At 37.5% G+C, this 22,615-nt stretch overlaps 1 protein-coding gene across 4 annotated transcripts in view; it reads left to right on the top strand.

The window, feature by feature from the left end:
- The window catches only part of SBF2 (SET binding factor 2), a 233,040-nt gene that overhangs the window by 100,200 nt on the left and 110,225 nt on the right, over positions 1 to 22,615 (top strand). For all 4 annotated transcript variants that reach the window (XM_083595457.1, XM_083595458.1, XM_083595460.1 and 1 more), the window contains 2 exons: positions 4,153 to 4,290; positions 22,274 to 22,387. In XM_083595457.1, coding sequence (XP_083451583.1) covers positions 4,153 to 4,290; positions 22,274 to 22,387 — 252 coding nt within the window. The remainder of the gene's footprint in view (positions 1 to 4,152; positions 4,291 to 22,273; positions 22,388 to 22,615) is intronic.

Below are 22,615 nucleotides of genomic sequence, written 5' to 3'. Positions count from 1 at the left end.
TGAGCTCAACCACAGCCTATAAAAGAGTATTCAGATAATTTCTCTCCTCTCTTCTATTGCTGACTGTTCTGGCCTCATTGGCAGCTGTAGCACACTGACCTCTCTTTTTCCAAAGTAGTTGTGCTAATAATTATCGCAGTAGACAAGCTTGAGTGAGTGGAACAGACGAACCCCATCTGGCTAGCTCAGGCTTCCTCAACCTCGGCCCTCCAGCTGTTTTTGGCCTACAACTCCCATGATCCCTAGCTAGCAGGACTAGTGGTCAGGGATGCTGGGAACTGTAGTCTCAAAACATCTGGAAGGCCGAGGTTGAGGAAGCCTGGGCTAGCTAGTCTACTACAGTTCATTCAGATATTTCCCCAAAACCCATTTTTTCTGCAAACCCTTTGGCTTACTGCAAGTGCTATGAGCCATTGAGCCTGGTAAGAAGACTCATCCACTTTGAACTGTATTTAATCCTATAACTGTGGCCTTTTGGATCAGAATGACTAATGAAGATTATTTTTGCAGCAATTTGTTTTTGATATATTACATACTTTGTTTATTGTGAGCCACTTTGGGCACATATTTTACTGTGAAAAAGCAACACAATAGCATTCTCCTCATGCAGATCCCTTCCCAAATTCCAACTGTACTGTATTCTTAATTTGTCTATCTGGATTTTGGCTTCAGATAAAGCTAGTCTGTCTGTATTGTTTGTAATTCTATATATATACACCATACTGCAGGCATTCTTTACATCTTCAGTATGACGATAGATTATTTCAGTATTGGTATTTTTTTCTTGGCAGTCTCAAATACAAATTGTTTTGATATAATTGATAAGAAAACTTTCAGTATCAGTCTGGCATCAACACAATGTAACTTTATTCCCTTCCCTTTCCTCTGTCTCAGATGATATCTGAAACAGAATATTTTTATGCTTCAGGGAATAGTTTATAACTTTTAGGGATAAATCAAATTGACCCATAGGGAAATATATGTCATCTATCTTCTTTACTGGAACTTATAACTCTGTAATGCATTAGGCGGAATATAACTACATTACTAATATGCTGCATGTACAAGTATACCATAACATGTTATATAATAACTTAAATAATATTTCATTGTCAACAATCTGGCAACTGCTGGCTTTTTAAAATAAATTGTGGAAACAGAAAGCTGTGCTTTTATATACACAACAGGATAGTTTTTGATATGTATGAAACAAAAAATCTGTCATAGCCATTGTGTTTGATCAAACCATACTGAACATTTTGAAAGAGCTGATTAATGCATGAGCAGAAAGTTCTGGATTGTTAAGTATATCCAAGCTGGTATATCATTTCACAAGTATTAACTGTTCTCACAACATGGCTTCCATGTATGACCTTAATGTCATTTTATGATGGTTCCTGAAGGCACTTCGAAAACATTAACTATATTCAAAGAATAATTCCTTTTGCTGCCATACATTATAAAACTTCAGTCACAATCTTGCTCAGCCCTGCAGTGTGCTAAATTTATATACAGAATTTCTGCTTTAGCATACTTTAATCTAAATGCTTAAAGTAGGTAACACTGTAGAATAAAATATATTATTATTATATATGTGAAACTGACAACCATATATAAAGCACAAGTATCAATCCTAAATTTGTTTTTAGCTAACCACCAAAAGCCATTTTAAATTCAAAGGTCTTACAATATCTCCAGATGGCTCCTGGGTATGCACTTTTGGCAAATCTCCAGAAGAAAGAATATCCATGACTGTAGGGCAGCCGCCAGGAATACATTGATGCTTGATGTACTAATTTGGAGATTTGGTCACTAGGATTGGCTGGTTCGCAAGCTTTGTTAGTTAAATTGACAACTTTAAATTAAAATCCATCCTTAGCTGAAACATTTATTTACCATGGACAACCCCATTCTAAGATTACTCTGCTGTACCTTTTTAAAAGCAACCCTTGTTCCTAGTCTATTGTCAGGGACAGGCTGGGCACTGAGTTGTGGTGGCTGGATACTGGTGAGTGGCCATTGGGAGACGGTGGGTTGGAAGAAGTGATCGTTGATCTGGGGGTGCCTGTAACAGCCAGGAGACGAGTCAGGAGAAGCTGCAGGACTGGAGAGTGAAGAACAGGTTCAGGAGGAGGAGAGAGAGGTCAGGCTGGTGGAGAATCAAGGGCTTCCCTACCTCCTCCTCCTGTCCCCATCTCTCCTGTTCCATTGTCTCAAAAAAAGCAACAACCAGAATAGGGTTGAAGTGGGAGGAGCAGAAACTCGTTACACACAGGCAGAGTCTTTGCCTGCTTGTTTACAGCTCGGGTGGAGGGCGATACATGAACCAAGTTGGGGAGCTGGACCTCTCTGTTGCTGCAACTGCCTCATTGGGTGCGCACCTAGGAGTAGCTGAGAGATGTAGGACTGATGGACATACCTTTCCCTAACCTTTGATAACAAAGAGTCAATTCTTCACTCTCGACATTCCTTTCCTGAGCTCCTGACATCTATTGAGAACTCTCCCACTACTTTCTACACTCAGTGTCCTTCCGTTCTAGCTCCATGCCACAGCCACTACTTTTGTGCAACTTGCCTTCTCTTATGCTCAACAACCCCACCCTGACTTCAGGCACATTCAGGATTCTGATACAGCACTACAAATCTTACATTTTTATTATACAGTAAGCTGAGTCATGACAGTGAGTGACATCACCGCCTCAGGAAAACTTATGACATAGAATTTATTAAAGAATGTATACCTCATTTTAAATTAGTCGCATGGGTCTCTTGAGATAGCTTCACTAGAGGAACAGAAACATTCATGCTTGTCTTTACAAAATATAGATAAATATGCACTCATTTTAGGAATTGCGGCCAGCTCTTATCTGTTCAGTTAATACACAATTGAGTGCCTTGAGTAAGGTCAGTTATTGAAACATATCGTGTTGCATATTCCCAACAGATGATAAAAAGATCCTCCTTTAATATTTAAATACCTTTTTCAGTAGCCTTCCACATTCACTGAGAAATTCATTCTTTTACCTAGACAAAGCAGATTGTTTATCAGTGTTTTAATTCTGTATTATTTTAGTTTTGTTTTTTGAAATATGGATTATGAAATAATCCAGAGAGATACTTGAAGTTCATTGAACAAGGGAGTCTCCTAAAGGTTTATGGAGGAAATAAGGTTTGACTTCTTTTTTTGTAAAGACAGAAATCTCATAAAGCAGTGATTAAAATACCTACTGGCTTAACAAATTAAATGTTACAAATACACTGTACCACCACTTCTTGGGACCTGTTGTGAGAAACCAAATTAGATCTTGTTATGCAAGTGTCATGTTATCTGGATTAGTCTGCACAGATCCTTGTGCTGAATAATCTCTGATTTTGAGTCAAATATGTAATAGAATGGAAAATAGTGTTAGAAAGCTGTTTGGATATGTTAATGGGCTTCTGTACAAAATAAGCTATTTATATATGTTTCGTTAGATGAAATTAGCCTCATTATTAAAATACTGATTGGAATCTGATTAGTACAAAAATAGCACTGAATTCCAGTTTCCATTAATTAGCAGCATTTCTGCTACTTGTGTTCTGTGATTTATTCTATTTTGCAGCCTGATACGTTGTAGTCTTGAATACAGAAACTTTAATTTAGATGTTGCAAAGTAAGGTACAGTACAATAGTTTTTGTTTTCTTTAGCCCAGAGTTACTGCAAAAGTCTGGCACCAGGTTTGGATTCTGGAGAGCAGGCCCTGAGGAACTCAAGATGTGTGTGTGTAGTTCTAGGCAAATAATAATGGAGTAGCCAAAAAGCACCACTCTTTCTATTGGTGAGCCATTGATTTCTGAAGAGCAACACTACAATTGAAAATTCTGGGAATAAAAAAAAATGCCACAGTTTTGGAAGTGTTTGTGTGTATAATTTAGATGAGTTATTTCTGCAGCTGTCAATATTGTAAGAACAAAATATGCCATACTAGAAATGTTTCCAAGTGTTCCGAGTTTGTGAACTGTCAAGTAGATCTGCAATAAAATAAAATAAAAAACACTGTCCATTATAAGTATTTGTATTTATCATAGTTTTACACATTATAAATTATTATGTTTAATCAATGTAGTTGGCCTGTGGGTTAAAACTATACTTGTGCTTTCTTTGATCATAGTTTTGTCAGCCTGGAGGATGGCATCTGTCCAGAGAGAGGAAGCAGCCTACGTTCTTTGTGGTGGTGCTCACAGATATAAACTCTGAGCGGCATTATTGCTCTTGCCTGACTTTCTATGAAGCAGAAATCAATCTTCAGGTAAATATCTTATTGAATCATTCACACAGCACATGCACACAAACCTAGGAACTCATTTCTACAAGTTCTTCAGTCACATACCCAGCTCTTAATGTACCTCACTCATGCACATTTCATCTACAGCTTCAGTTGCCTGGCCCATAATAACTGGGGATCTGAATTAAAACAAATGTTTATGCAAACTCAAATATTATTCAATAATTTTGGTGTACTTAACTGTCTTCCAATTTACATTTGGCTCATTAACCAGTTGAATGGTTTCTCTCTGGAGATTGTGGAAGGAGTCCATGGAGGCTTTTAAGAAGAAGTTGGATGGCCATCTGTCATGGATGCTTTAGCTAAGATTCTTGCATTGCAGGGGGTTGGACTAGACGACCTTGGGTCCCTTCCAAAGCTATAATTCTATGTTCAATGTCTTTCCCTTGAGTCTTAGTAGTAGGATTTAAAGGGATGCTTATTTGAAACCTCTTTGTTACTTCTTCCCCCTCGCCCCCCCCAAAATTAGTTTCTGTTCAATGTAATTTGTATATTTATAGAAAGCAGTTCAACATGGTATTTTTATTTGCTCTCTTATTTGTGGTTTAACACAGGTTCTTAGTTCTACATTTCAGAATGATTTTAAAAACACATTACTCCCTCTGCTGGATGTCTGTGTATTGGAATAGATTAAAACATAACAATTTTATTTTTATACATGTATTATATAGCATTAACACAATGCAGTACAAAGCAATATAGTACAAACCATTATGGGATGATGGTCAATGCTAATATACTGCCATTGATATAGAAATATCAATTGTAAGGGTTTGCGTGTTATTCATGTACACATATTTCCATAATTAGAACATGTGCTTTCTTACTGTTTGCATGTTTGTGTAATCATTTAGATTTAAAATGCTTAACTCCCACCCCATGCTTAGATCTGTGAATACATTCCTAAAAATAGAAAAGTTAGGTTAGATTTTGGGTGTAACCTTCTTGGCAGTTCCCCTTTAAAACATGTGTATTACTAATTTCTGGACAGTTTAAAATGCTTGCTGAAGTAATTTACCCAAATTGGAAATTTTAAATGATTTCTCTATGACACATTATTTGGAATCCTTTGTAGAGAGAATCTAGGGACCAAGATATCGCAACACTTAATTGTGAAATTTATTATAAAATGTTTGAAACTGCTTCTTTCCAACTTGCTCTTTGGCTAAGGCTAAGGTCCTTCCAGTATTGAACATGATAGTGAGCTTCAACAAGTTAATTGTTGTTGCTAGTTTTGTTAGCAAAAATTATTAAATGGTTTGGAGTAATGTTTTAATAGAGATAAGTGTATGTTTGGTCTGAGTTATTTTCAACTCTGTTCATCCCTAAGTCCTGTTTCTGCAGGAATCTGTGAATTAAAAAAAAATTATGCAAGTTCACATTTATCTATACATTTTGTACAAAATATGTATTTTTAAACGCATTTTCTCTCAAAATAAGTAATTTCAGATACATTTTTATGGATGTTGAACCAAGAACTGCATCACTGAAATTGGAAAAATGCAAAATCCCAAAAAATAAACACGGTTATTTTACATGAAATATTTTAATGCAACATTTACAGGCCAGTGTCTTCCAAAGATGGTGTATGAATCAAAATATAACACACCCACATTAAGTACACTTAATTAAAGCTAACTAAATTAAAAGGAAAATGTCCAGCTAACCCAAAACTAAGTAATGACAAAGTACATTGGCAACCCCACAGAACAAAGCCTGATTTCAAGCAACAGTCAAGTATTGTTTTTTTAAAAAAAACACAGATGTGTTTTTAAAAAACTTCTTGCAAGTGTGTAGGGATGATGCTTGATGAACCAGCTCTGCATTCCTGAGATGTGGAAGCACAGCTTAAAAGGCCCAGTGCTCAAAGATAAGCATACGAGGAAGGCCTCTACGTGGTTGATCTTGGTGTGCAGGCAGGGTGATCTGAGTGAAGCTGATGCTTCAGATAGCTATGTTTTGATCCATAATGCAGTTTGTAATAATCTCATATTAGATAATGTCATCTTAAAGCAGTCTGATTCTTTCTTTTTCTCTCTCTAATTATTTTGTTATGTCTTTGTAAACTGTGTTTCTGGTTTAAATTTCCATATACTTTAATTCTCAGTGACAAATTAGTCCCCCCGCCCCCGCCCCAAGAAATGGCAGTTCCAAGGAAGGGCTTTGTACCATGCTATTCACCATTACATGACATTGGGCTTCATTTCAGTTTGGGAATTTCAGGAATTGTTGCCTGCAGGGGAGAGGCAAAGCCTACATATGTACTTAACCACATAATCTAAAGAGAACATTAAAATGAAGCACAAACTCTGATAGATTGCAGTGAGATTTACAGAACAATCCTTTGCATGTTCACAGAAAGTTGGCCAACTCTTATTTAGTGGTATTTTCATAATCCCAGGTAAGCATACACAGGATTATACACTCAAAAGTATAAATGGTTTGGAGACCAATATTGTACTTAACTACCCAGAAGCTCCCAGAGCATGGTCTGAAGGCACAAGAGGCCACCACCTCCCCGAAGCTAAGCATGTTTGAATCTGAATAGGAATCATATTCATAAAGTGAGCCCCATTGAACTCAGTGAGACTTACATCGGTGTAACTATGAATAGAATTTCAATATTATCTTTTTATAACACCAAGAACAGAGTACATGCATCTAAGGTCTCAAAATTAGATCAGTAGTCACCAGACGAAGGCAAGCAGGAGCTCACAGAAAACAAAGGCCATGTATGCATGCTCTTCCCTTGTAGGTAGCAAATATCAAAATACATACAGGATTTAAAAGTTGACTACTTCTGTAGTATGCTTTGCTGTTAGTGTGCTGCCACAGCTTTCTGCTACTGTTACTGAGGCTGGAACCTCCTTCTGTTAACAGAATTCTTTCTCCATGAAGAATGAAATTAAACCTCCTTCCATTCATAGTGTGAAAATATTGAAAACAGCCCAATGTGACCAAGCCTTCTAATGTAAGAGATGTGAAGTAGCAAAGTTTTATATTAAAACTGAGGCTACTAAGTTCTGGCAGTAGAAGGCAAAACATATAAGGTGTTATTCCCACATATTTTGGTCTGTATAATACACTTCATTGGAAGGTTTGGCTGCTTTCTGTAGTAAAAGACACCTAGAAGAATTTAGCGGCTGATATAAAATGCAAATCCATTGATGCATCACGTGCAATGCTTTTAAAAGCAATTCAAATGAAAATGCTGTATACACAGTTAAATCTTAAATTGTCTGCTTTTGTTTGTTCTTCATGAGTGTGGTTAGAAGTTCTTTTATTCAGATTCCAGAACTAATATTTTAAAATTGTTCTAGAGTTTCTGTGGTCTGGAAGAAGTGCATGAATTTATTCGGAGCATAACAAAGAGGCTAAGGGTTTATAACTGTTTGTCGGTGGCCCTGAGGAGTTGTTAATGTTAAAGGCATTGCCGTATCTATTTTAGGCTTCTTAAATGCTCCTGCATTTTTTAATCATAGGTGCATAGAATATGTCTGATTCTTCCAGCTATGTTGTTGCAATAGTGGGCAGGTGTGTCAGGAATAGCAAACATGGACATAGAGGTTCACAGCAATGTTGGTAAAAAGTAACCAAAAACCATTTCACAGGTTTTCTTAGACATTTTTTAGCTTTACCCTTGATAAAACCCTACTCTCCAAATTCCTGTTAAGATGGCCTTCTGTAAATATAGCATACCCTTTAGTTACATGCACTGCCTGTAGTCTTGGTGTAGATTAATATCCTGATTAGATTTCAGATTTTCATAAACCTTTTGAATAGCCTTTATAAAAATAACAGATTTTTGACACTACAGACAATTTTTTTCACATTATATCTCATTATATATCTGCTTTTATAATGCAGCTTGTAATAATGTAGCCATACAACTTTTACAAAATTTCAAACTGGCCGCTACGCTTGCCAACAGGGTCATATTAAAGCAGTCTGATTCTTTTCTCTCTCTAATTTATTTTGTTCTGTCTTTGTAAACGGTGTTTCAGTAAACTGCTTTACATTTCCATATTGTTATGTGCCTGTGTGGTTGCTCAAGAGTGAACAGGCAAGAATCTCACCGGTCTTTTCCAGGCTTTATTATCTGTACAAAAACATTTACAGTGCAGAGCGTCTCAAGTCCATGTCCGATCAATCGCTAGCAGAATCTGGGAGTGGGCGGTCCTTAAACTTTCCCCAGCATAACAGTCTTTTGACCTCCATCCTTCTCCTCCCCTCTCTGCACGTAAACCGACTGCGCAGAGAGGGCGCTGGCAAAGGGGGACTTGCCTCCCCCCTGCTTTGCTCAAGCTTGGTGTTGCGGCTCTCTCTAGCATCTTCCGATCCCTGCATCCCTTCCCCACTGGAGGCAGGGCTTCCCTCCTCACCAGAGAAAGAGCTGCTTCGCACGATCTTCTCTTCGGAGGTTACCTGTAACCCAACTGCCCTCCCACCTCCCACCTCTCGCCTCTAAGCTGATGGCAGTTCCTTGACACATATACTTTAATTCTCAGTGACAAATTAGTCTCCCCGCATCCTAGAGAAATGGCATTTCCAAGTAAGGGCTTTATACCATTCTATTCACTAGCTCTGGTCCATGGGGTCACGAAGAGTCGGACACGACTAAACGACTAAACAACAACAAATTCACTTTTACATGACATTGGGCTTGGTTTCAGTTTGGGAATTTCAGGAATTGTTGTTGCCTGCAGGAGAGAGGCAGAACCTACACGTGTACTTACCCACATACCATAATCTAAAGAGAACATTAAAATGAAGCATAATCTCAGAGAAATTTCAATTTGTTTAAGGTCAACCAGACCATCCAACTTGGCCAACCAAGTAGGAATTTGAGCTGAAGTGTTTGAGCTCCAAACAAAACACCCATAACAAATGGAGTAAACCAACTTTTTTGGATTCAAAGTAGAAGTTGCTGGGTTTTTTGTTGGGTTTTTTGTCTCTCAGAAAAAAATAGTTTGAAGCAGGACGGACGGTTTTAATGTACATTTGTGGTTGTGGGAACTCTTCAGGTTCGTTTATTGAGATTTAAAAAATGGATTAACAAGGTATTTTAAAAATATTTTCATGTGTCTGTGTCTGCTCTAAACATGTGGGAAAGTTCTATTTTGGGTTTGCTCACTTTATGACATAAGTGATTCACATTTGTTTACTGATTGTATGTATCCTAGATTAATTGGATTAAAAGTGTCTGGCTTCCACATGTCTCCTATGTGATGCTCATTGCTCAGGCAGTAGAGAGTCATAATTTTATCATGATTAGCATTTAACTGCTAGGAAGGGATCTCAAAAGTATACGGAGGATGATTTATTGGCCAAATGCAAATTATTTTATTTTTTTCAGCGGCAATGAGTTTAACCCAAGTGTAGGTGACAGGATACCCTCCAGATCTCGGACTATGGCTCTCATAATCCCTGAATGTTTGCTTTGCTGGCTAGGCTGAGCAGAACTGTAGTATGAACAACAAAATTTGGAAGGCCACAAGTTCCTAAACAGTTTAAATGGATTAAATCAGTTACCACTAAAGAATAGCTATGACACATGATTCATGTTACGCTCATATATTACTTTGTACTGCACCTTTGAGAACCTCACTTTCTGTCTTTTAAACTGTTAATTTGTCTTATAAGCAGTTCAGAAACTCATCTGCATTGTTTGTTTGAATGCTTTGGTGTTCCATTAATAGTTTATATAAATAATATAAAGCATATATGCCAAACATGTTGTGTGAACACCATTTTTTAGCTTGGTTATTCTCTGTTCAAGGTCAGACTGATCCAGAACATGTCTTCTACTGCATTAAGATGAAATATTTGTCAGCCAAGCCTGCACATAGTGTACTAAAGTATGCTTCTCCCCCCCTCCAATATATTTACTTTAAATACAATCCATTTTACATTAATAGTATACAAAGTTTAAGCACTTAAAATAGATTAGGATATTATTCCAACCTTGTGTTTGCTTCTGCTTGACCTAGTTGTCTTGAATAATTTAATAAGTAGCTCATTAATTTTTAAAAAATGTTGTTTTCCTTTGCTTGACATGTGAAGACTGTGTCTTTAATATGAACTCTACTGCTAAAAGCTTATTCACATGATAGTATTAAAGTACAAACTAGCTGAGGAAACTGTGACTTTGAGCTATATGTATGAGATTAATTTTAAAGCATTCCCATCTTCATCTGTTACAACTGATGTAGATGAGACACAGTTTATGACAGAAAGGATATGGCAAATTATTAAAAATCACTCTTGACACACATGGTGTTAGCACACAGCTTTTTCTTTGCTTTTAATCTCTGAATATGTTCCTAATTGACATATTATCCCATTTCTGGGCTTCACTATGTCATCTCTCACTTTAATTCAGCCAAGTAGATTGGTTGCTATTGGGAATAATAATCAGCTAAAAAATGGAGACCACCAAAGAACGAACTGTCGCCTGTTTCATTTTGGAGCGCTTGCTGTCATCATACATAAAAGACTTGAAGAAAAATCTCATTGTTTGGATGTCTTAGAGTATATTTCAGATGGCAGTGTCATGAGCTCTCTGATGTTTAATAGAGTTAATTTTAGGGGGAATATGTCTTTATCTGTTTACATCACTTTAATTTTTCCTATAGTTTTCAGCACAGAATACACTATTCAGTTCAGACCCAGATTTGGTTCTTTGAAAAACTACCTGACTTGTTATAAAGCATTTTGAAAACTTCCTAATTCAGCCTGGGTTCATATCTCAAGTTGGAAAAAGTGAAGCTCCATGCCTTCTCTCATTCACTATTATAGGAAAATAAAAATGCTTATAACTTACCCCTCTTTTTGACACAATTGGATATTTGCAGGCATAGTTTACCTTGCTGTTTGTAAGTAGCCCAGGAATCTTTCTGTTGGGCACCCTTCAATCTAATTTTTTTAAAAAAACAATGAAACCCCTTGTTTAAAAAACCCCTTGTGAGGGATGAATACTGCCAAATTTCAGAATAATTGGTGCAGTGAATTTCCTGGAAAGACGGCCCTTACAGTTTAGGGTGGTTAAAAAATTATGCACTTAATATCCCCTGTTGTTTTGTGTCCAGTTCATATTAAAATAGTGTACATCATAGAGATGCCCCCAGGTAAGAAACCTGCCAAATTTCAGAAGACTGGCTTATATTAATTTATGAATTGCTTGGGAGTTATTGATTCAGGGAGGTTTGTGCTAGATTTTTTTCTTAGGAATTTAGTATGATAATGGCATACATTGTAGTATGTTCCTAAGGAAGTAACCTGTAAAATTTCAGAAACTTGGATACAGGGGCTAGGGAACTGAGATGAATGAAGAAGAATTTACAAAACTTCAGACTTTTGTTTTGCTAAGTTGGCTACAATAGCGACATGAGTGGGATTGTGTTGCTGATCTGACTTCCTAACACTGCACACCACTGCCAGTTATCAAGAGGGAGAGGGGCAAGGCAGCAGGGAGCTCGAAACAGTATAAGCATAGTGTCAGGATCAAGGGATATGCTTCTGCTGCATCTGCTGCCTTGCCTCCCGCCCTTTTCTCTAACCAGTAACAGCATGTGGTGCTGGGACGCAAGGTCAGCAGTGCATGCTGCCATGCCATCCTCCATTGGTTGGCAGCAAAAGTCACAGAAACCAAGTGCAAAACAGAATTGATAAAGGTGGCATTGCCTCTTCCTCCTCACTAGCATGAAATACCTACTGATAACATAGTTCATAGGCCATACATAAATACTCTATTTTTAAATCGCTGTGACCTGCCCTGGGACCTTGTGGTGAGGGATGGGTAAGAAGTATGTTGATGATGATGAGTCTTTATCATCATTATCTCATATTTTTGTACTGCATATTTCAGGCAGAAAAACTACACTGAGATGGTAAATTTGAGAAGTGCTTAAGAGGAATTTGTACTTAGAACAGTAGCTACTTGGAGGCCAATGTAGTAGCAGAATAATATGATGGTACTGTAATAGTCAGCCTTAGTGAGCAGCTGAGACACTACATGTTGCACTAGCTGCAGCTTACAGGTCAAGAGAAGTCCCACATAGACCACATTTTAGTAATATGGAAGTTACTAGCACATGGACAACAGTGATCAAGTTATAGAAATTAAATATTTAAAATAGTTATTACAATTACTATATTTTGGGGTTTTTTTTTTGCTTTTATTAAAAAAAGCCTCCTGCTGTCCAAGCTGAAGTGGAATCATAGAATCGTAGAGTTGAAAGGACCCTGAGGATCATCTAGTCCAACCCCCTGCGGTACAGGAATATGCCACAGTCCCATATGAGGATCGAATGCGACCTTGGTATTATCAGCACCTCTCTCTCTCTCTCTCTCTCTCTCTCTCTCTCTCTCTGTGTGTGTGTGTGTGTGAGAGAGAGAGAGAGAGAGAGAGGGATCCAAGGTTTTGTTTTCAGTTCCTTGAATTGTTTGTGTCGATCTGACTAAAGTAATATTGCTCATCTATGTTCACCTCTTTCAAGTCTGAATAATTCACAGTTTAATAAGAACTACAACATCTGGAGGTAACCACCTTGGCTCCCCCTGATCTATCTAACTGACATATGGAAGACTTGGGAGGATGGCTGTTCCCATTGTGTTTGGGGTGAATACATGTACCATCAAATCAAATATTTTTCCCCAAAAGTGTTCTTGAACATGGAGTATTGCATTGGTCTTCTTGTGAGAGAGAATGCGTTTCTAAACTGGAACCGGAAGATTAACTGGCTATGGACTTCTAGCTTTACACTGTGTGTTCAGAGAATGCATATACTGTTAGTGCTCACAATAAAGTAGTTTGAAAGTCATGTGTTTAATCAGATTATCCTTTTAGGCTGTGACTTCTGATAATGACATGGCCGGTAATACCTCTGTTTGTATATGTGACTAGCTTTGGTTTTCTAGGAATTTCTTTGATTGCTTTATCACATTGGAATTGTTAATCACATTCTTACTAAGTATTTTACGTGCTCTAAATGTGCTTAGAAGACTTGTATTAATTATGATGCAAAGTAATTTTTGCAGTCCAAGGCTTTGGAGGAATTTTACATCGTTGTTTAATAAGAAGCCTTTATGAAAAATAGGTCCTTCTTTCAATTTTTAGACACCGTTGTTGTTGCAAAAATTAAATAAAATTATATCTTGCTTATCTTCAAATTGAAGCCGTTGTAGCTTACAATATCAGCTAGAATCAATTTGCAACAGTAAAATCAAGCTATACAGTTAATAAATACGATTATATAATAGCAAAACAACAATTAAACCATACGTTGGGTTGGATTATGAGTAGGATTTCCACAAATGAAAGGGCAACTTTCATTTGTGCAGGTGGTGTTCAAAAGGCAAATTCTATGCTAGGAATCATTAGGAACAAGAATAAATATAAAATTGCCAATATAATAATGTTGTCACATAAATCTATGGTGTGACTGCATGGGATGCTGTGTACAATTCTGGTCTTCTCACCTCAAAAAGGCTATGTGGTCTCAAGCTCATGCTTCTGCATCACTCCTCCAGAAAAGCACAGCTAAAATGATCAAGGGGCTGGAGCAACTTTCCTATGAAGAAAGTTTATGGCATTTGGAAATTTTCAGTTTAGAGAAAAGGGGAGATAAGGGGAGACAGAGAGGGGCATAAAAATAAGCATGGTGTGTAGAAAGTGGATAGCACTTCTCCCTTATAATACTGGAACTTGGGAATAATAATAATAATAATAAATACTGTGGGGTCTTGTTTTTGTTTGTTATTATGGTGTGTATTTTTGTGTTTTCAGATTGTAAATCGCTCTGTGATCTTCAGGTGAAGGGCGGTATAGAAATTTAATAACTAATATAATAATAAATAATTTTGGACAAACCAGTAAGTACTTCACACACCACATAGTTAAATTATGGAATATATGGAATATACTCCCACAAGATGTAATGATGGTCACCAACTTGGGTGGTTTGTTGTTGTTTTTTTAAATCATAAAATCATAGAATTGCAGAGTTGGAAGTGACCCCAAGGGTTCAACCCCCTGCAATGCAGGAATCTTAGCTAAATCATACATGACTTGACATGGTATCCAACCTCTGTTTGAAAACCTCCAATGGAGTCCACAACCTACTTGGATGTTCTTTCTATATGGCTGAAGACAGTATGATTGTGAATACCAGTTACTGATAATAACAAAGGGAGAGAGCACTGTTGTGCTCATTACCTGCTTGCACACTTTCCTATAGACATCTGGTTGGCCACTGTGAAGACAAAATGTTGGCCTCGATGGGCCTTTGGCCAGATCTAGGAGGGTGGTTCTTTATAATAGGCACTTGGATTGAGTAGAAGCTCCCACTGGAGGAAGTGGGCAGGGGATCAGATGGATGGTGGATGCTGCAAATTCATTGGCTACATACATGGTATAGGCTAATATAGGATAGCTCTGTGTAGACAATTTTTAAAAGATGAGCCTATCTGAAAAATAATACTCTTCCCCCAAATATAAAATATTTAGGGAAGGTGATTTTTTTTTTGTACTAATGGAGAAATTCAGCAGAATCAGCTTGAACAAATGAGAAATGTGTTATGTGGAATTATTGTTAATGTGCCGAAAAATTTAAGTACCGTATTTTTTGCTCTATAAGACTCACTTTTCCCCTCCTAAAAAGTAAGGGGAAATGTGTGTGCGTCTTATGGAGCGAATGCAGGTTGCACAACTATCACAGAAGCCAGAACAGCAAGAGGGATTGCTGCTTTCGCTGTGCAGTGATCCCTCTTGCTGTTCTGGCTTCTGAGATTCAGAACATTTTTTCCCCTTGTTTTCCTCCTCCAAAAACTAGGTGCGTCTTGTGGTCTGGTGCGTCTTATAGAGCGAAAAATACGGTAGGTTTTTTGCAGATGTAGAAAAACATTTTCCCTTCATTTTATCTACAAAACCTTGAATTGAAATAAATTGTTTTGAGATTCCATAATCATAGAATTGTAGAGTTGGAAGTGACCACAAGGATCATCTAGTCCAACCCCCTGCAATACAGGAATCACAACTAAAGAATCCCAGCCTCTGTTTAAAACCTTCCAATGAAGGAAAGTCCACCGCCTTCCAAGGTATTCCATTGCACTGTTGAACAGCTCTTACCATCAGAAAGTTTTTCCTAATGTTTAAGTGAGAATCTCATTTTTTTTTGTAATTTGAATCCATTGATTCGGATTCCAGCCTTTGGAGCTGCAGAAAACAAGCTTGTTTCATCTTCCATATGGCAGCCTTTCATATATTTGAAGATGTCTATCATATCACCTCTCAGTCTTCTCTTCTCTAAGCTAGACATATCCAGCTCTCTCAACCATTCCTCATAAGGATTGGTTTCCATATGTTTTAATGACTATACCCCTACAGCTACAGTATTTCAGGTAATCTCCATGGTTTTTCCACCACAGAACATCCCGTTCTATAGAGTATTTTAGAATGCAGAAATTTAAGGAGTAACCACAGTTATGTGTTCAGTAGTGTGACACAGAGGGCAATAAACACCAAGATAAATTTATAACTTAAAACAGAGATAAAATAATTTCCTAGCAGCAGGTCAGATATATTGGCTGGAGACTGTTGAAGGCAAGAGGTTATCATTTATCTTAGACATAATTAATAGTACTATTCACCCAGGATGCACAGGAATTGCAAAATACGTTCCCAAATCCCATGCTAAAATGCAATTTGTCTGCCATTCTTTGGTGAATCAGTATCCTTCCTCCCCCCTTCTCTTTCTTGGTAGTTTCTACAGAAACAAAATTCCTCTAGTAGTTAATGCTTTAAAAAACATTTCTCTAATGTTTCATTTTTTCAAAACATAATAAAGAGAGAGCATACACTGGCCCAGTTTGTACGTCACATTAAGCCATAATTAAAACAAACTATGGTTTATTGTGAACCCACAGAATGCTGCCAGTGCTCACAGCAGAAAAGTGCTGCAGAAAAAGAAGCCCAAGTTTTGCTTGTCAAAGTGTCTGAAATTGAGTTTGTGGTTTGTTTGGAGAGAAACAAACCATGAACCTGGGTTCAGACAACATGACAAATTAGACTCCCCTCCTCTTTTGTTCATGGTGCAGCAGCAACAGGGGTGGGGAAGGAGCACCACAGAAACCTTTGAACAGCATGCACAAATGCACTGCTTGTTCACATGAAATCATGTTGTTGTTGTTTAGTCGTTTAGTCGTGTCCGACTCTTTGTGACCCCATGGACCAGAGCACGCCAGACACTCCTGTGTCCCGCAGTTTGGTTAAACTCATGTTGGTAGCTTCGAGAACACTGCCCAACCATCTCGTCCTCTGTCGTCCCCTTCTCCTTGTGCCCTCAATCTTTCCCAACATCAGAGTCTTTTCCAGGGAGTCTTCTTTTCAAGCAATGACAAACCTAGATAGCATCTTAAAAAGCAGAGACATCACCTTGCCGACAAAGGTCCATATAGTTAAAGCTATAGTTTTCCCAGTAGTGACGTATGGAAGTGAGAGCTGGACCATAAAGAAGGCTGATCGCAGAAGAATTGATGCTTTTGAATTATGGTGCTGGAGGAGACTCTTGAGAGTCCAGTGGACTGTAAGAAGATCAAACCTATCCATTCTTAAGGAAATAAACCCTGAGTGCTCACTGGAAGGACAGATCATGAACCTGAGGCTCCAATACTTTGGCCACCTCATGAGAAGAGAAATCATAGCTTGTTTAAAATTATGATGCAATGTGCTATGTGAACAAGCCCATTCTGATTTAGTGAGATTGTATTATCAATAGGTCACTGGTCTTGGACATTTTCAGAGCACATTTTCCAGAAATTAAAGGGGGAATTTGTTTTAAGTTGTAATGTTTTGCACCTTTGTGAATAATGCTGATTGTATAAATAGTTTGTGCATTGTCATTTCTTCCTACTTGTAATTAAGCATGATCCTGTAAATAGCATATCAGAGATATGAAGAAATTAGTTGGCAGGGAAAAGGGAGTGTACAATCACTGGAAATTCAGAACGTTGTCTACAGTTTATTGTGTCACTTAGTGAAACAATGCCAGGAATGTTGGAAATGAAAGAACATGTATCATTCTTTGGCTTTGATTGTGGCTAGTATAAACTTTGTGCAATGTTTGCTGTAATTACCATATATGGGCTTTTGTAATTGGTTCTACAAAGTGCTTACTAATAGCTTTTTGAAGTGCAGCCATCTCCTCTGCCTAGCATTTTGTAAGGTAATGAGATCTGTCTATGCAGTTGGCTCATTTCTTTGTGAAGGAATAAATCTGGGTAAATCTCACTTTTCCCACAGCAAGAGAATTCTGTGATAGAAATTTTGCATGGGTAAGCATGGTTGAAATGCTGGAATTAGGGAATGCTGACACTCTTTTCAATGTGAATTGAAAAGTTTAGGCTTCCTCTAGCTAGATTTCTTGCAGTTGTCCTTTTATGCAAAAATATGAAACTAATTGCATTTTAAAAAGCCATTTATAATACCTTATCTTTAGTGATGACATCTTGCACCATAGCCATATAATATTTGTCAAATTGCTTCTGATTTTTTTGCTGAGCACGTGGTTTGTTCTGTTGCTCAGACTTCAAGAAATGCCACGCAGAAGCGGAACAGCATGTAACCAGACTAATACAAATCCACACAGATGAACATACTTTCAATAAATGTACAATATTTTCTGAACACATTAGGATGTATTATATCTACACATAATTTTACATGTGCAACAGTAAGACGTGCAGATGTTAACTTTATAGGCTCCATATGCAATGTCTGCAAAAAAATATGTTGCTTTGTTAGGAAACTACATAACAGTGTCAGGCGATAAGACTTGTGTTTAATCACTGGTTTTTAACCAGCTCCATTTAATGAAAAATATGGATCTTCTCTCTCAGATTTGGAGCTAGCTACTTGAAACTATGCCTTCAGGAGCTACCTTGATTCCCTTTTCTAAAAAAAAAACGGAAACATTATGGACATAAAAGCCTTTTCTCTTCCCATTTTTAAATATTTATTGGAATATATAAATATGCCACCTTTCATTTGAAATTGCAAGGTGGTGCACAGTAAAACACACACTCTCTCTCTCTCTCTCTCTCTCTCTCTCTCTCTCTCTCTCTCTCTATTATAATACAAAATAAAAACATCAGCCATTAGGCCAGGGCAGAGTTAAATTAATACAACTAACTTGTAACAGAGACCTGAGAAAATAAATGTGTTTTTAAAGGAAGTACAGTGGTACCTCAGGTTACATATGCTTCAGGTTACATACACTTCAGGTTACAGACTCTGCTAACCGAGAAATAGTACCTTGGGTTAAGAACTTTGCTTCAGGATGAGAACAGAAATCGTGCTCTGGCGGCGCGGCGGCAGTGGGAGGCCCCATTAGCTAAAGTGGTGCTTCAGGTTAAGAACAGTTTCAGGTTAAGAACGGACCTCCGGAACGAATTAAGTACTTAACCTGAGGTACCACTGTACCAGAATGGCATCAGAGTTAGCATTGGCTTTAGTTTAGTTGGGAGGTAATTCTACAGAGAGGTTGCCACGAATAAAAACATCTGAAAGGGTCCTTTGATCCATGAAAGCTGAATCTCTACAGGCAGAAGGCATTGTTCATTGGGGAGGGCTTGTTTTCCATGGGATTGTTTCCTAATTTACAGTTAAACTGCAGTTCAGATTACATTCTCTGCTCTCTGACAAAGATAAAATATGTCCTCCATGTCTTCCCATTCAAATCCAAAATATACTTTTGACAGAGAAGAGATTCCTGTTGAACCATACAAGAGTTTTCATTCAAATGCTGTATAGGTCATGCAGCTCTTCTTATTCACACTGTCTGTTACAAGTTGTTTGTAGGAAAATTACGGTACTTTTCATTTCTGCTGGTAGTGAAACAAAGGTTCACTGATTTTGTTGTGCCACACAGATGTTTGTCACTCTTACTCTTGGAAGCAAGATGGGAAACGATGCAGCGCATGGAAGATTAGTGTACGGTTCCTTCACATCTGTTTGTTTTACCTTCAAATAGCATGGTTTTTGTAGGAGTACCCAGCTGAAAGAAATGACTAAGTTGAACAGAATTTAAAAGTCTTCCAAGCCACTCCTATGTGTCATGGGTCATCCCTATATGAAGGAAGCCTGGAAGTACTAGCTGTAAGAATCTCCAGTGCCACCTACTGGTATTTCACCAAAAGAACTCAAGTAGAACCCAGTGTGATCTCAATCCTAACTTGCAGTGCCAGAGAATCTTATCAAAATTCACCTTTGTAGTCATGTGGACTGTTTTTCACAATTTGATTTAGTAAAAGAAAACAATGTATTTCAATGTGTATCTGAAGAAGTATGCATGCACACAAAAGCTTATACCAAGAACAAGCTTAGTTGCTCTCTAAGGTGCTACTGGACAATTTTTTTTTAATTTTTAAAAATATATTTCTACTGCCTTAGACCAACACGGCTACCTACCTGAATGTTTTAGGTGATTGTTAGGGTGTTGTTTGGTTTTTTTCCCTTTAAGTGAAACAGTAATCTCCAACTGTTTCCACTATCTATTTTTACTAGATATAAAACTGTTTTCCATAAAAAGAAGTAACTTAGCAAACAATGAGAATGACTGGAATTAAGTCAGATTTTACTTCAGCAATATAAATAATAATTGTGGTTCTGTTAGCTATTTCTAGCTCTTCTTTCTTTTTCTCCTGATGTAGTATAAAGCTGATCTCCATACTAATTATAGTGAAGTCTGCTTGTAAAAATCAGTTCATCTTACCTATTTGATGTATTGAATCTGAATAAGGTTTTGAGACTGGGTAATAGAAATGTTCTGAGAGGATTTACTGTGGGCATATCCATTGCTATAAACACTGCTAGACAGCATTGTGCAGTGTTTGCTCTTAAATTATTTTAAAATGTATTGGTAGTTCCCACAGCAAGATGTTTATCCAATTTTAGAAAGTATTTTTCACTGATAATAGCTGACAGTCCTGTAGCACAGCGTAGTACAAGTGAAAAGGATATTAGTCACTGCTATACCATATACAGTTCAGGGCAACAAGACTTAATAAGCTTTGATTAGCTTGCATTCAGAAGTTTCCGTTTGACCCTCTACTTTCCCCCAGGAAAACCTGCAGTTTAGCACTGAATCAGAATCAGGTTTTCCACAGATTTCTATTTGTGTTGATTTAACACTAAAGAACAAGTTTTCCAGGGGGAAATGGAGGGGCAAAGGCAAATCCAGTCAGACCCATGCCTAGAAAGCATGGGACAAGCGAAAAACTGGTCAGACCCGTCCTTTCTAGGTACAGGAGAAGTGGAAGTGTAGGTGAGCTCTGTGTCTTGTTCACTACTGAGAAGCATCCTATTTAAAGCTACTAGATTCAAGTTGGTCAGTTCATTCATAGGCCTTACCAGTATGTTAAGGATAATGATGGTTGACTTTACAAAAGATGATATACTTTTGTACAAGAAGAGGTACAAAATAGGTAAGGAGTTGCCAGCATATTAGCTAACATATTAGTAAAAGAGAATAAGGAAACCAAGGTACACAAAATAGGGTTTGGCCTGAGATTCAGTGTAATTTTAACAACTTGTACATTCTTCCATAACTTTATGGTCCAATAAAAAGGATAAACATGTATACATTTACTCTGACACAAAAGTGAGCTGTCCTTGCTATAAGGTTCCTTTAAACATGTTTGGTTGTTTTTATTTTTCATGCCATACAGTTTGAAAAGAAAATCCCTGTCTCTCATATAGATGTAGAGATATGGCCTGCTGTGATCATTCAAGGGCCTGAAAATGTAATGTTTTCGAATTTAAAAATCCTATTTGTACTCAAATTGGTTTTTTGATTAAAAAATGAAACTCTTAATTTAGCTAATACAGGCTTCTATGTTAGAAGCAACCCAACAACAATTAATATTCAAAGAAAACATCACAGAAACAGCAAATGTGTATGCCAGTGACATTCATTATTCAGCTTAATTATTCATGGACAGCTCCAGTCAACAGTTAGCAGAGTATTGTAAGCAGTGAGGTAGAATGAACAAAAACTTCCTTTTCATTTGTACTCTTTTGCTATAGCCCAGTAGTTCAATCTGCCCTTTAGCTTGGATAGTAGGTCCCAGTGTCCTCTCCTGGTAGGATAGCTACAGTAAGAAACAAGTTGATGTGTATTTGAATTCTCCTGAGAATGGTTGACACTCCTAGGCTACAAACAGGTACTACTGGCATATCCAGTGCAAGCCAAAGCATGTTTTGCTTCTGTCACACTGCTAGAAATAATGATTTTGAATGAAAATTGCAGTACTAGAACCTTTTGAGACAGTCAGCAAAACTGGAACTCGGGTCTCACGTTTTGAAATACCAATCTCTGTTTACCACCTACCTGCAGCTTTTGGGGCCTGCCCAGTCCTCTTGTCTAGGAAGCAACAGCTGATTGGGGTAGTGATTAGTGAGAGACCAATCCAACAAATCCCAGTGGGCCATTGAGGTGTGATTCTCTGCTACCCTTGGGATTCTGTCTACTGAATGACATGATGTAGGGTGAAATTTATGGGTAGGATTAGAAATGTCATAAGTTCACACATAGAGCTACATGAGTTCACACTTTTATTGAAAACTGCTATGTTGAGATAGCTTCAAAGAGGAGCTTTTGACTAACTTGTAGGAAGCAGAGTTGCTTTTGCTTTCAACGTAGAAGTTTCCCCATTGTGTTTTATGCAAAAACTGTGCTTAGCTATTTTATTTGCTTGTTGCAATAAGTCATCTTGGGAACCATGAGGTACAAATTGCATGGTAGTTCTTTTAAAGTTCTAATGTTTTCATAAAAGCTATATTTTATTTTAAATTCTAGGACATATTTGGGTTTTATTTTTAAAAAATACTATTTCTTCATAAAGGTGATCACCATCTTATCTGTTGACTAAAGTATGTCTGTTTTCAAAGGGATCAAGAGAAACAGAAGGAGAGGAGGAGACAGGTTTGATCCAGCCTGCAGAAGTATTTGCTCCCAAAAGCCTGGTGTTGGTGTCCAGATTAGATTATCCAGAAATTTTCAGGGTAAAGAACCTGTCATTTATAATGTGCCATTGTACAAATTTGTTGGATATTTGATAAGTAACAGTGGCAAGTATTCTTGAACTGAAATATATTTACACTGTTATGAGAATTTAGACAGCACAAGGAGAAATAGCCTGCATTTTATACAAATCACATTTCACTGGTACATCAATGCTATGCACTTTTTTTCACAGAAGCATTATATTCAGAAGCACATATATACCAAAT

The sequence above is a fragment of the Podarcis filfolensis genome, assembly GCF_964270895.1.
Source record: "Podarcis filfolensis genome assembly, chromosome: 1".
In the NCBI taxonomy this organism is placed as follows: Eukaryota; Metazoa; Chordata; class Lepidosauria; order Squamata; family Lacertidae; genus Podarcis; species Podarcis filfolensis.
The sequence above is the reverse complement of the archived record's forward strand: the minus strand, read 5'-3'. Positions and strand labels throughout refer to the sequence as shown.